We start from the raw sequence: 16,216 nt of genomic DNA, 5'->3' as shown, positions 1-16,216 counted from the left end.
CAGTGTCCAGGTTGTTAACTAATCAAGTGGACATGGAATAACAGAGAAACATTCATGTTTTTTAAATTTTAGATTTAGAATAAGAGCAGATAAGGACTTCCATTTATTTCCTTGATTAATGAGGCACCTAAAGGGGATTCAGACATGAATTATTTAGACTTAGAGCTTAGCTTTAGTGCACTTGGTAACTCCCTGATAACAGTGGCATGGAAAGTCATGGCAGAGAAAGTCAGTTGGAAATTTACTCCAAAAGAAGAGATCTGTTGACGACAATAGGACATGTTAATTACAATAGTACATTCATTGACTATCAACAATGATTAAAAACTTTTAAAAGAGAAAATAATATTTTTTGTTCAAAGCCAATGAGGAAAAATTATTCTGCTTATCTAAGTGCTTTGAAGGCTATTAAGTAATTGTACACATTAAGAACTAAATTTAACATGTTGATTCATAAAGTTCACTTTAAGAAAATGGTGAATTGGATTGTATTATCAAACTGTTAATTCCATGAAAGCAGTTACCACTTACTCATTTTAGTGCCCTTATTTTTCTCAGGAGCTTAAATAAACATTTGTTGATGAGCTCTTTGTGTGTTTTTCCTTTCTGTACTGGGAAATCTTGTTTTTTTCTTTTGTATCTTCAGACTTACTATAGTGTCTGGCACTCATAGTTCAATACATTTCTTTTTTAATTTAAATTTTATTCTTCAATTACAGTTTACATTCAATATCACTTTGTATTAGTTTCAGGTATATAGCTTAGTGGTTAGATAATCATATATGATTTCATTTAAATGTGACATCTGAAGAATAAAATAAACAAAAATAAAAATAGACTCAATAAGTTTTTTTAAAGGTTTTACTTATTTATTTTTAGAGATAGGGGAAGGGTGACAGGAAGAGAGGGAGAGAAACATTGATCAATTGCCTCCCATGTGTGTCCCCGGGTCCCACACCTGAAACCCAGGCATGTACCCTGACCAGGAATTGAACCAATGACCTTTCGCTTTGTGAGACGACACCCAACCAACTGAGCCACTCTAGTCAGGGCTCAAATGTTTTTATAAAGGAGCTGAAGACTGAATGTGTTAAATCATTTTTAGTAATACCTTGTCTTGAATTACTCCAATCATTTATTTTCTATTTTTCTGTTGAGTATTACTAGAGATAAAACATATGATTTTATTTATTAGCACTACTACCAATGTATTATTCTTTTGATTCCTTGAAAATTATTAAACACTTCAATGACCTTTTATTTATGTAGATAGTATGTCAATGTTGATCATAATAGAACTTGAAATTGGGAATTTAAAAAATTATATATTTGTTTAAATAGAACAATAATAAAGCCATTGTATATTAGCACAAATAACAGTTTTATGAAAATAAAAGCAAAAATGAAAACTAAGAAAATTGCTGAGTGCCATTGTTTTTCTTTTTCTTGTTCTGCATTTTTGAGCCAACAATTTTCTCTCTCTGTCATCTAGATTTTAAGTCAGCAGTGACTCCATTCAGTCAGCAAAGACAGCCAATAGATAGTAGCTATTTAAGAAATTCATTTGAAATTAATGTTCAGGTTTTTCCCATCCTTAATATAAAACCTCTTACTGCTTACTATACCATCTACCATTGAGGTACTGCTTGAATCTGAATCTCAAGAACTTTTAAGGTTCAGGCTCTACCCGGTCCTAAATATCTTAGCTTTCTTCATCTCTTGGCACATTGCAGTGATTCCATCACTACCACTGTACTGAAACTGCTTTAAGTAAGGTCACCATTTTCAAATGGTGTATCCTGTCTTTCGTACTCATGTCACTTGATATCTTATTGGCTCTGACATTATCGCACCCTTCTTTCTTTCTTTCCCGTGAAGTACAGCTAAAAATAGTTGTGTGCTAAATCTCTGAAATTTGTGATATCCCTTACCCTGAGGTCATAAATATACTCTTCTGTATTATGCTCAATGGGTTTTATACTTTATCTCTCACATGTAAGTTTTTGATCTACCTATAATTGCATTTGGTAAGATGTGGGTAGAGATCCAATTTCATTTTTATATGGATAATCACTTGGCTTAGTGCTATTTATTGATTTTTTCATTATTTATTTCAATGGATAGCAATGCCTACATTCAAACAAAAATTATCCATTTCTGTCTCATCACTGTCTTTATTACAGCAGCTTTACTATAATTCATCTTCATCTCTAGTAGGACAAATCCCTCCCTCATTTTGTTCTTCATTATTTCATTGAATATGTATTTATCAAATGTGAACTATTTATCAAGCACTCTTGCAGTTACTGGGGATGTATCAGTGAACAAATTGGACAACATCCTTTCTTTCATTGAGCTAACAGTCTAGTGGAAAGACAGATTAACATATAGATAAGTAGAAAATGTGATATGTGGTGATGAGTGCTATGGAGGACACCATGAAATCAGGGAAGAGAGACAGCGGTGGGATGGGGAGTGCTGCAAATAAAAAGTAGGTGGTCATGGAAGGCCTTACCAAGAAGACATTTCAGCAGAGAACTAAAGGAGGAAGAGCAGGCTATTCAGATATCTGAGGGAAGAGCTTTCCAAGGAAAAAGATAAACAAGAGCAAATGCTTTGAAACTGGAGTGTGCCAGCAATATCCGGGGAATAGCTAGAAGGAGAACTCAGTGGAACAGGAGGTAGAAAGGGAGAGAACAGTGGGCAATGAGATCAGAGAAGTAACCAATCAGTCTGTGTAGGAGTTTTGTAGGTCATGTAAGGATTTTGAGTTGGGATGCAAATGGAAGATTTTGAGGAGAGAAATGACATGATATATTCTATATTTTAAAAGGATCACTGAACTCCTGGGTTCAGCCCTTGTAGAGGAGCAAGAATAAAAGCAGAGACCACTTAAGAGTCCATTGCAACAATCTAGGCAGGCAACGGCGGTGAGAGAAATCAATGTAATTCCAGTCAAAATCCCAACAGGATTTGTCAAGGAGCTTGATAAGCTTATTCTAAGCAATGTATGGAACAGAGGTCCAAAAATAGTAAAAGCAGACTTGAAGGAACAAAACAAACACATTTGCTGTTTGTTTGTTTGTTTGTTTGCTCATTTGTTTTTTCCTACTTCACTGGTGCTTTTTCTCAGTCTTCTTTTCTAGATCCTTCCTTCTTCCCTCCCACTGCATTGAGGAGAAATTTGCTCCTTAATTATCCACTCTGGCTCCTATGTTATCAGTTTCTCCCACTCTACTATATTATTTTTATTACCTGACAAAGATGTTCCAAATCTCCTATCTTTTAAAAAGAAGAGGAAGGGAGGAGGAAGGAAAGTAAAGAAAAGAAAAAAGGGAAGACACTTCCTAGTTGTACGAGCTTGGGCAAGTTAACTTCAACTCTCTCTGCCTCAATTTCCTCATCTTCGAACTGGGAATGATAATATTAGTGCATATTTCATGTTATTGTGATAAATATATATTTATTGTCCACTGTTCATTGAAGATAAAGTGCTAGAAGTTAAAGGCATGTTTGCTGGCCTCATGGAACAACCATGAAGGCATCCTTGACCCTTCTATTTCTTTCACACCCAAATCTAATTCATCAGTAAACCTTCTTGGGTCTAGTTTCACAGTATTTCCAGAATGCTACTGCTTCTCCCTTTCCGAACTGTTATCACCTGGCTTTCACTCGTATCACCTGGTCTATCCCCATTATTACTCTGTTGTTGCCATGGACTCCTAGTTGTTATCTTTGCCCTTGCACCGTTTATTCTGTTCTCAACCCCGAAGTTAGCACAGTCAGTATTTTGCTCAAGACCCCCTAATGGCTTCCCATTTTATTCAGAGTAAAGTCAAAGTTCTTATAATAATCTACAAAGCCCTACAGGATGTATTTCTGCCTCCTCTACCTTACCTCTCCAACTCATCTCCTGTTACTCTCCCTCTAGCTCACTCCTCCTTAAGGAAGTGGCCTCCTTGCTATTTCTCAAATATGACATGTGTTCTCTTACCTGAGAATTTTTGCACCAGCTATTCTATCTGCCTGGAAAGCTCTTGCTTCTGATAGCTACATGTCTTGCATCCTTAACTACTTAAGGATTTTGCTGAAATGTCTATTCATTGAGGATTTCCTTCAACTCATTTAAAATTGCAGCATCCCCATCATACCATTATTCTTCTCTTCTGCTTTATTTTTCTCCATACACTTTCCACCATCCAACAAACTATATACTTATATTGCTTATTTTTTATTTTCCCGCTCCCTCTAAAATGTAAGCTACATGAAGGAATGGATTTTTGTTGGTTTTGTTCACTGCTCTATCCCTAGCACATAAATACTTTGATAAATATTTATTGAATGAGTGTTCAGAGCTTATGTTTATTAGGAAAAAAGGGATTAGACAACTAATTAAATAATTAGCAATTGTAATGAGTAATTATAATTACAGAGAAAGCTGTCAAGAAAAAGGACAAGATGTCAGGGGAGTACTAACGAGGTGTCTAATCTTTGAGAGTGGATCAGAGAAGGCTTCTCAAGAAGTCAGATGTATATTGAAATCAGGATGTTAGGGTAGCTAGACAAACAGAAGGGAGAAGAGCAATTTAAAGTAATTAAGCTATTGGGGAAAATGATAGGGAAACAATAATAAGTAAAATTTTTATTATAAAATCAAACTGATATATATGTGTATATATATATGTCATATGTATGTATGTATATCTATATATACACGCCTTTGAGGAGCTTTGAAATAATAAAGAATCATCTATTCTGGATGAATTTGGATGTTCATCTGTCTAAAGCAGGTATAAGATCATGTGATCTCTTGAAGCATCTTTTAAATTAAATGAGATTAAATCAAGAAAAATTTCAAGAGAATAGCAATTAGCAGATAAAGAGTAGAGCAACTTAACTCTGATTCGGATTAAGAACATTTGCAATTCTTAAAAGTTCAGTTTAGGTCTCCTGGCCATATAAAGATCTTTAGAAGAGGACAGCTATTCTGAGCCATAAACACAGTGGTTTATGACAGGAAAATCTGTGTTTTCATATTTAAAAATTCTCTTTCTCAAAATATAACTAAACCATTAATACATCTTTGATATCTTTATATTCTTCTAGGAAAGGAGTGTGTATTTATTGTACCAGTGATCTGTGTGTGTGTGAAATGTTCTTAGTTGGAAGGTAAAGACAAAGTCTTTGAAAATCATTATCACTTCTTTAGCAGTTTAGAATGTCAAACCACTCACTAAAACACATGGTCTAAAAGTAGAAAGGAGTATGTGAAAGTAAAATTTTCCTGTAAAGTTTGGGGCATTTGGTTAATGTAATATAGATTAGCATAAAGAATAATACATTAGTCCCAAATCTCAAATGTTTGTTAAATTTCATATTATCCAAAATACAGAAAATGTCAGAAATATTTATATTATATTTAGTATAAACTAATTTTTCCCATTTATTTTTGTTTTACCTACTTTTTATATGTTAAATATGTTATTCATACTTAAGAGATTTCTAGTAAGGATCTTACTAGAAATCTCCAACTAGAAATAACCAACTGAAATCTCTGTGGTTTATGACAGCCAAGATTTATTTCTGTTATGCTCTGTGTCCATCACAAACTAGCAGAGAGGCTCTGCTAATTATAGCCATTCGGGCTCATAGAAGCTTCAGCTTGACCTGTTTTCTCAGTCACTATGGCAGACAAAAGGCTATGTGATAAATCTCAACTGGGGCTCATAACTTCCACTGGAAAGTGACATATATACACCTAAATAGAGCATACCTGACCCTAATATGGAAGAAAGCAAGGGCTGCACTCCTACTCTGTCTCTAGAAGACCTGCATTATCTGTCTGTAGCTAAAATGACTACCACAGGGTGTGTGTGTGTGTGTGTGTGTGTGTGTGTATAAATGTAGCTCATACTTTGAGTGGAAATATACTTTCCAAACTGTATAGATATATACCAGAAAACCCTATTTTATAACCTTATTATTACTTAATGATTGAAAAAAATTAACCTTTTGAATTAGTTTATGTATGCCAGGGTGTAAATATCACTAAAATTTCTAATATATTCTATAAATTTGCGTCTCTATTTTTAAGCAAGGGCATCTTTCAGAAAGTTTGATTTACTATACATAAATAACCTTTGGTGTGTTTGAATCATTAATTCTATTTTAATGAGCTTCCTTCTGTGAGAGCTAAAAAAAATAATAATACTTTTCCTCCCACCTTCTAAGTCTTGTAGGCTGGGCCAATAACCACATTAACAGAGACACATTAACAGTAGAAAATAAAAGTTTAATACATGCATGTGGGGAATTCACACAGGCAGAAAATTCCAAAGAGAGTGAGGCAAAATTGGGTATCTAAGACACTGTGTACAGAGAACAGGACTCGTGGGAACAGGGTATTAGATTTCAGAAGTGAGAATGGGCCATTTACAGGTAGTTGAAGAAGCGTGAAACATACCAGGCAGGAAAATCCTTGCTAGGTGTGACTCAGAAACAATGGGACACAGAGGGCATCTAGCAAACTGGCACCTGCCCTCTTGTTTACTATACTGAATTCAAATCAGGCTAAGGCTGCATTCTAAGATCTTCCTGAAGCAGTTTTCTCCCTTTGAATCTCTTGGGCTGGAAGCGGGAGAGATCAAAGGTTCTTTTTGAGTCTTTTGTTTCTCAATAAATAGCTGAAAATCAATATCTCTTCAAAAGCAGCTTTCGGGTGGCAGAATTTTGGTCTCTTCACTTCCATCCTCCTTGCCCTTTTCCTTATTCTTGCCTCCAGAAATTCCAACATTCATTCTAGCACTCCAAGAAAAAATATATATCTTTGGGCATTCATATATTAAACTAAATTATAATATTTTGTTACATTAAAAACTTCTGTTTCTTCAAATTGTATATTCACATGTGAGATGACGAGGAAATGAAAACACTGAATGCATTAAGATTTTATAATTTTTTTTAAAAGTCTATTAATGATATTTCTTTTCCTTCTATAGGTGTTTCATGATGTTGCTTACAAAGCTAAAGATCGTAATGACTTGGTTTCAGGAATTGATGAATTTCTGGATCAGGTTACTGTTCTCCCTCCTGGAGAATGGGATCCAAGCATTCGTATAGAGCCTCCAAAAAATGTTCCTTCCCAGGTATGTATATTTGAAAATACTCAAAAGTTTATAATTTTTGCCTTTTACAAACATCTACCGAAATACTACAACCTATCAACAGGATTCAAGTGATTTAAATTATAATCTCTGTAATATTGTGCTGTATAATAAGAAATACAAATTTGGAGTTCTTCTTGCTTCTGGCACAGAGTTCCTAAAACCTTTGGAATTTCCTGTGATGAGAGCATCAAAAGTGTCTTTTGTTATGTTACGGAGGTGGCTTTTGGAACTCACTTAAAATGGGGGCTGATTCCTAGTGAAACCAACCATGGGATTAGCCCACCTCCAGGAAAGGGACACGGGTGGGAGATTCAGTTCAATCACCAATGGCCAGAAGTTTAGTCAGTTATGGCTATGAATGAAGCCTGCATAAAACCCCAAAGAGACAGGGTTTGGAGAGCTTCAAGACTGTGGAACACATGGAGGTTGAGGGGCATCATGCACCCGGAGAGGAGAGGACAGGAAGCTCCTTGCCCTTTCTCTATACCTTGTCTTACACATCCTTAACACCTGCCGTTCCTGAGTTATGTCCTTTTACAATAAACTAGTGTCCTAATACGTAAAATGTTTCTTTGAATTCTGTGAGCCACTCTAGCAAATTGGTTGAAGCCCAAACAGAGGGTCTTGGGAACCTCTGATTCCCAAGTCAGTCAGAAGCTCAGTTAACAACCTGAGATTGCAACTGGCATCTGAAGTGGGCGTTGGGGGTGAGGGGGCCATCTTGCAGGACTGAGCCTTCAACCTGTGGTACCTGATGCTATCTCTGGGGAGATAGTGTCCAAATTGAGTTGAATTGTAGGACACCCAGCTGGTGTCTGGAGCATTGCCTGTTGGTGTTAGGAATCCCTCTTTTCTCCACTTCAGAACTGGTACTAGAAACTAACCTTTAAAGGCAGGGGCATGGAGTTACAAAGTCTTCCTGATTTTATCCAACATACCTCACTGAGAAATTTGGTGTATGGATGATATGCTACTAAATCAAACAGTCCTCTATGCCTGGAAAAACTTTAGACCCACCTTAAAACATATTATACTGGAGGAAAATTAAATTTAAATGAAGACATAAAATATGGTTAAGAAAAAGCTCATTACTGTCTTCCTATATTCTGATGCATGGCTTGAAGTTAGCATGTATTAGGAAAATTCAAAGGCATGGCTTAGTCATATTACACAGAAAATTCCTTGTTACTTCTAATCATCTTAATGATTGGGAAATATTTTAATTAAAATTTATATGTTTATATTACTTTTGTGTGAGTACATGGTATAAAAATTATAAAAATTCTGCCTATAAAGATCTAATGTACATGTACTCATTATATATAGAATCCAGAAAGATGGAAACAAAGACTGTTGTAATTAGTTAGGGTTACTTCATTGGGGGCATGACTTTGTTAAGACTCACCATCAAATGTTTGTTACGCCCACTCATAGTGTCACCTCTGTTTCTACTGAATCTGCCTCCTACAACTGTCCCAGTTGTCATCTGCTCAGCCTTGTCTTTGGCTCTCGTCCCTACGGAGTCCAGCCTGGTCTGACTTAACTACACTAGGTGCAGTAATAGATGGCCTAATTGGCCCACCCCGGGATAGAGATGTTCTTCGGGTTAGCCAGAGGTGGGCAAATGAACAGGTACACCACTCAGACATGAGTGTTTTAAAAAGTCATCTTAATCCCACTATCAATTTAAGGAAAATAAGCTGATATTTGTCTTAAGTCTGTATTTTCATTCTGAAGTCATTTTGTAGCATTAAAGATAATTTTCTTTTCTTGGCAATTATAATTTTGTGATTCTGTAAGTATAGCCACATACTTTCAATTGACCCACTACTAAAATTAAAGAAGTTGCTTAAGGCCCTGGCTGGTGTAGCTCAGTGGATTGAGCGAAGACCTGCAAGCCAAAGGGTTGCTGGTTCGATTCCCAGACAGGGCACTTGCCTGGGTTTTGGGCCAGATCACCAGCAGAGGGTGTGTGAGAGGCAACCACACATGGATGTTTCTCTCCCTCTCTTTCTCCTTCCCTTTCCCTCTCTAAAATAAATAAAATCTTTTTTTTAAAAAAGAAGTTGCTTAAGGAGTAATTTTAAGGCTTATGCATTGTCTTATTTTTGTGCTTGTGTACATACATCTTTGTACTTACAATAGTAGAAAAAGCAATGTAATGCTTCCTGAAGTACTAAGAAACTCTTTAATTGATTTTATTTGGAAAATTTAATGACAATATCAATATATTGAGACTGAGACTTTAAAAATCACTTTTTAATATCAATTAGTTTTTCAAACATTAAAACTGAAGACGAGCATTTTTTAAAACATCTTGACTTTGAGAAATGATGTTATTGAGGCAAGTTGAAGCATGGGGGCTCTGTATTTTTTAAAATTATTTTTATTAATCTCTACCAGAATTTATGGGATTCTGGCTATTGGGAGGTAGTGGTAGAAAGAACATTGAATTAAGAATCATGACACCTGTGTTCTGCTATTATCTATTTTTGTACAACCTTGAACAGATGCTCTAACCTGTCTGTATTGACATTCTATATCAGCATGTCCAAAAGAACTTTCTGTGAGAACAGAGCTTTTCTATGTTTATGATATATAATAAGCCAAGCCACTACTAATCACTAGAATTGTGCCTGCTGCAACTGAGGAAGTGAATTTTAAACTTTAACTTAAATTTAAATAGCTACTTGTTTCCAATGGCTATCATATTAGCACAATTTATGCTGAGTTTGAATTAGATATAGGCTGTATGCTTCTGTACAAGATTAAAATTTTTAATGTATGTTGTAACATACTATGAAACTGTGTTTTCTTTTTTTAGATGGAGCAAAATGAATTCAAACATATTAAGCATTCTTACTTCATACTTGTTCAAATAATACTTCCCCCCATGGACTACTTTCCATGGTTTTTATTCTTTTGAAATGTATAAAAAAGGACTTTCAAATACTTTTCCTTTCAGTTAAGAGAATAACCAGTCACCTCAATAATGACCCTATATATATCATTATAACTTGTATCAGTCATTATAATCACTCCCTTTTGTATACTCTCAACTTCTTTGTTTCTTTCATGCCATTTACTTGCTTGTCAAAACTATAACCCTGTGTGAATTCAACTTTTTAGTCTTACCTGCATTGTTACAGCTGAATGTGGCTGAAAGAAAACACATAATTACACTGGCTGATCTCACATAATTCTTGACCACCTACCTCAAGTGAGCTCTTAATGTTGCAAGTTCATCGACTACCTTAGTCCAATCATTCTCTCTAGATGACATTTCACACCTGTTTTCTCTCCTCAAACCCTCATCATATCCTTTCTGACCTTCACTCTCAGATGTTGACTTGCTTTCTATTTCCCTAAGGAATATGAAATGATTAAAAGAATTTCCAGACTTCCACCACCACCCCTACCCATCTGCTGGCATCTGCAGCAACAGACTCTGCCTCCTGTATAATACTACTGATGAATTATCCAAAGTCAGCCTTCTACCAGTGCACTAGACCCCATCTGTTCACACCAACTCAAACATTATACACCAATTCTCTTTTTTCTCCCCTGTGTCATCAATTTTTTTTGTTCTGTGTTATATTATTTTTGTTAGCATACAACACTGCTAATTTTTGTGTCTTAAAAAGGAATTGTGAGTATTGCTTCCACTGCAACCAGATGCCACTGGAAAGTTCTCTGTACTACCTGCCTCTAATTCCTCTCCTCCAATTCTCTCTTAAACCTAATCAAATAAGTCTTTTGACTACATCAATCACTTTGCTAAAATTACTTACATAAAAGTTAGCAAAGATCTCTACAATACAAAATTCCATGGTTAATTCTCAATCTGCATTTTATTTAGCTTATCAATCAGCAGCATTTGACAGCATTAATAACTCCTTGCTATTCTTTCTTGGTCCCAAAGCACCACACTCTAAGTTTTCCTCGTTGCACCTTGGTATCACACCTTCCCAGTCTTCTTTTCTGGTTCCCTCTTGTCTCTGATTTCTTTATGGTGAAGTGATAAAGGACTCAGTCCTTAGTCATAATTCTCTCTACTACCTGTACTCATCCTCTTGGTAATATCTTCCAGTTTCCATAGCCTTAAATCCTCTCTCAAATTTAGTTTTCTCCTTGAACTTGAAAATTATTTATGCAAATGCTTATTCTGTGTCTCCACTTGGATGTCTTTTAGATATCTAAAACTTAACATGTTCTAAGTTTGAACTGAACAGTAAACTGTCGACTTTCTGTCCTATATACATCTTTGCAGTTTATGTTAGGAAAAGTCAATATAATGCTTCCTGAAGTAAATAAGAAACCGATCTTTTCTTAAATTATATTCTATCTGTACCATCCCATCTTGGTAGGACTAACTCTGCACTTACAACTGTACTAATTCCAGGTTTACAGTTGATCAAGCCAAAAACATTTATTATTTTCTCTTATACTTGACTTCTCTTCTGCCAGAAAATACTCTTGGCATTGCCTTCAACATTTATCTAGAATTATACAATTTCTCACAAATGTTACTGCTACCATCCTGTTTCAAGGTACCATCATAATACTCTTGGATTACTGAAATTGCCTTCTAACTGGTCTTGTTTCTACCCTTGGCCCCTAGAACATGTTCTCAACACAGTCGCCAGCCTAACTCCAAGTTAGCTCATGCTGCTCTTGTCTTCAAAACCCTGCACAAGTTCCTCATTTCACTGAGAATAAAAGCCAGACACTTACAAGGGTCTCTTAAACCTATACAATCTTGTCTCCCTTTACTTCTCAGAAGTCATCTCCTACCACTTCCCTCTTCGTTCACTCCTCTTCAACCATATTGGCCTCTTCGCTTCTTGTTCTTTAAACCGATCAGCCACACTCCTGCCTTAAGACTATCCCACTGGCTATTCTTTCTGCTTGAATATCCCCCAGTTATTGTCATGGATAATTTCCTGACTCCCTCAAATTTTTCTCAAATGACATTTTTTCACTGATCTTGCCTGACCACTGTATTTATAATTGCCACTCCCTCCTCCCCACTGCCTATCCTGTACCTCAAAGCCACCCCTACTCTGCTCTAAATTTTACTTTTCCATAGCTTTTAATCGTTCCGAAGTACCTTAGAATTAATGTACTTATTTGTTTATTGTTTGCCTTCCCCATTAGAATGTGAACTCCACAGGCCTGATTTGTCCACTGTTCACAGTGGTGGGGCCTAGTACCTGACACAAATTGACTCTCAATTAAGTGTCTGTTGATTGAATTAATAAAAATCTGAGTGGTCAAATATCTACTCAACAATTGATTTGTTTTGAAATATCAAAATATGTATGTTTCTGAACAAAAATATTTTCTATATTATTCTTCAAAGCATTCACTGGCACTATATTCATACAAACTTCTCTTTTCAAAATTTTTTTCCCCCTTACTACAAAATGAACACTTCTTGAGGAAACAGATTCTTTTGACTGGCAAATATCCTCATGGTTTATTATTTGCCTTATCAATGTATAGCCTTTCCCACTGTAAAATAATGATTTAACTTATCCATTAATGGATAATTCCCCAGAAGATCCAACAATATCACTTGCTTTCTAAGACTTGAGGAAGCTAAGAAATGTTTTTTCCTTAAGTGATTGGTTAGTGAACATTCTGATGGTCACTTTTATAGTCATTTACTATATGCTAATTACTTACTTACCAAGGTAATTTTTTTATTAATTCACAGAAATCCTTTATTTCACTTCAGTTCATTGTATCTAATCATATTCCTAGAAAATTGTAAAAATATTAAACAATAAACTTTCTTATATTTTGTGCATTTTAAAGCCTATTTTTCTCATGTTTTAAATCTGTACTATTTTTTTAAAGATGTTATTTATTTATTTTTAGAGACAGAAGGGAGGGAGAAAGAGAGAGAGAGAGAAACATCAATGTGTGGTTGCTGGGGGCCATGGCCTGCAACCTAGGCATGTGCCCTGACTGGGAATCGAACCTGTGACACTTTGGTTCGCAGCCTGAGCTCAATCCACTGAGCTACGCCAGCCAGGGCTAAATCTGTACTATTTTATGTACCCATTGTTCATATCCCATTTCAAGGTACCATCATGATACTCTCAGATTGTTGAAATGGCTAATAAATGTACAGGTTCAAAACATGAGAAAAATGTCCTATTGTACATAAGATCCTTTGATAATTCACTTTTGTTCTTCATGTTTACAATAAACATGAAAAACACATTTATATGTTTATATTATTTTAAAATGACAGTCAAGTAAAAATTATAATTGCACCATTTAATTTTTTTATTATTTTTAGGTACTTTTGAATACATTGGTGTGCTCTAAGATTACCAATAGATAGAATTTTTATGATTTTCAAAAATCTCTCTCAATGACAAAAGTAGGTGGACCAGACTTACGGGAAAACGGCACTTGTATAAACCTCAGTTAATTTGGCATTGATTCTGTTAGAAGCTCCTTTTTGTGATAGTCTTTAGGATCTCTATGAGTCAGAAAGGACAATGTTATAAATAATTCCTTGGGTAGGAAGATATCAGCTAGAACCTAAGATAGAAATGCAGTTAAAAAATAGCTAATGATAATAGTGTTTATCAAACAGTTGACTATGCCAGGCATATTACACTACCATATCTACCACCTCCTCACCCCAACCCTGGTCACTCTGTCCCCTTGTCGAACTTTATTTTTTTCATAGCTATCTCTACCTGATGTTATAGGTTAATTGCTTGTCTTCACTAATAGAATGCTTTTCTTGCTCACCTTTGAATATTTCTAGCATCCATAATAATAAATGGCACACACTCTGCACTCAATAACTATTAGATGAAAGAATAAATAAATGTCCAAAACCCCATTTAATTCAATCACAATCAAATTAATGGGTATGAAACTTTGGGAAACTAGTTAACTTGCTGGAGTTCTTAGCTACGCTGCATATTGCCTCAAGGGAAAATTTTTGGTTTTGTTATTTAAAACTAGCATCTGGTATTACAAACAAAAACGAGCACACTTCCAACAGGAGAAGAGGAAGATTCCTGCTGTACCAAATGGAACAGCAGCTCACGGGGAAGCAGAGCCCCATGGAGGACACAGTGGACCTGAACTCCAGCGAACAGGAAGGTGAGTCAAAGGCACATGTATGTGACTTTGAAAACCACATGCCATACTATTCTTGTGTGCCAGGAATTGCTGTTTTGAGGTATAATTTTTTTAACACTTTGAATACCTGTTCTTTGGGAGTAATAAAGCCAATTAATATTATTTCTCTGTAGTTACTAATGATTGTCATTATTATTTAGTCAGAAGTGTCTACACCATTCCATATTATTTTACCCAGTCTTTTATTTTGCTATGCATAAAATACATTCACGGATTCTTAGAATGAATAAGAAAACTGTCAGTTGTCTCTTCCAAAGAGCTCATTGAAAGCTTCAAGTTCAAGATGGAAATAAAAATAAATAGCAGGAACTCAGTCTTGTAGACTCTATGTCATTACATGCAAGTAGGATGTATATAACAGTATTTTTATTTTTATGATTGTAATTTGAAAGAGCTATATGATTTATTTTTCTAATCACACATTTTTGACGAGATGAAAGCTTCAATTTATTTCTTAAAATGATTCTTTATGGTTTTTTGACAGCTTGTCTCTCTCCAAGCAATGTGTGAGCAGAAAATCAGAAACCCTTGGGTGGGTCTCTCTTCAGAGAATGTGTGCACACAGCCTCCATTATAATTGAAGGCAATTGCAAAGGCTTTGCAGGATTGGTACTCCCTTCCCCTCAAGGCCATTTCTTGTACTGTTTCCACTCTGTTTTCTAAGCTGACTTCCTGGTGTCTGACAACTCTGTGCATTTTAATTCTCCTCTGTTCTTTCTTTTTATCTATGTTTGTCTCTGAGGAAATGTCCTTTAATGTCTTCCTCAGGCTGCATACCTATTTGAGATGGTTCAAACAATTTTTTCCTTTTTCCTTTAATAGAAGCATTGTTACTCCTTCTGTTTGCTTTCATATTTTCAAATGCTGTTTTTTTATTTTTGGTGGTAATAGTTTTCTCTCTCTCAGGTGTAACGCGCCACATAGCTAGACTTTTTTCAAAGTTCACTTTTCCTTACTGCTTCCTAAATCCTCCCAGGTCACCAATATCCGGTATCTTCGCTTCTCCAGAGTTCTTCCACAGATTCTGTTGCTGACATGGCTTGAAGTATCCATTACTCATCTGCTCTCCCGGAGTTCCTGGTGTACATCTGATCTGGGCTGCTCTTGCACTGTTCTCTGTAATGACCTCCCACTTCCGGATTTAGATTTTTGCCGCTAAAAGCACACGATTACACAGTAATATAAGAACTATTTAGACTAATGTATGGTCTAATACGTACAATGTTCTAATAGAAAGTGCTATCAAGCCTATAAATATTAACTACTAATGAATAGTTTATAACCACCTCAAATTCTTTTGGGGATTAGGTGGGATATAAATCATAAATGAATGATTAAATAGACTAGTAGACTAAATCTACTTTGAATTGTGACTTTGGCAAGTTAATGGATCATTCAGAAATGATCCCCAAAATAAAAAAAATGCATATGTTTTATATAACGCAGGTAGAGGAACTTAAGATGGTGTGTGTGTATGTGTGTGTGTGTGTGTGTGAATTTCACAGGTTCTCTGCAAGAGTTTCTGAGTTTCAAATGTCCTTTTCATTTTTCCAATTAAAAATTTACCCTCTCAACCTTTTCTACTCCGTGTCCCTTTGATGGAAGAAGTCACTAGGAAAACAAAATGATTCTATAAATCACATAATAGTGAGAAAGTTACTAATACGGTACTATTATGTGCATGTCAGTCAGTTCAGGGAAATTAAAAATAATATTCAAAATTTTTAGTTATTCTGAAGATGTATATTTATAAGGCAAAGTAAATGTATTTCTCAAGAGAACAGTCATTTTGGAAGTGACTGTTAGATTGCAAATGAATATTCCTATTTAGAAAATAAATAACAAAAGTTTAATATTGTCCTATAATTTAAGTATAG

General features: G+C 35.3%; 1 protein-coding gene across 6 annotated transcripts in view; it reads left to right on the top strand.

Moving 5' to 3' along the window:
* Positions 1-16,216, top strand: part of SLC4A10 (solute carrier family 4 member 10) — a 268,818-nt gene that overhangs the window by 187,938 nt on the left and 64,664 nt on the right. For all 6 annotated transcript variants that reach the window (XM_045850821.1, XM_045850997.1, XM_045850689.1 and 3 more), the window contains 2 exons: positions 6,999-7,145; positions 14,200-14,300. In XM_045850821.1, coding sequence (XP_045706777.1) covers positions 6,999-7,145; positions 14,200-14,300 — 248 coding nt within the window. The remainder of the gene's footprint in view (positions 1-6,998; positions 7,146-14,199; positions 14,301-16,216) is intronic.

Source organism: Phyllostomus hastatus, unplaced genomic scaffold (genome assembly GCF_019186645.2).
Source record: "Phyllostomus hastatus isolate PE091 unplaced genomic scaffold, TTU_PhHast_1.1 phas_contig_1, whole genome shotgun sequence".
Classification (NCBI taxonomy): Eukaryota; Metazoa; Chordata; class Mammalia; order Chiroptera; family Phyllostomidae; genus Phyllostomus; species Phyllostomus hastatus.
Note: the sequence above shows the minus strand (reverse complement) of the source record. Positions and strands in the feature narration are given on the sequence as shown.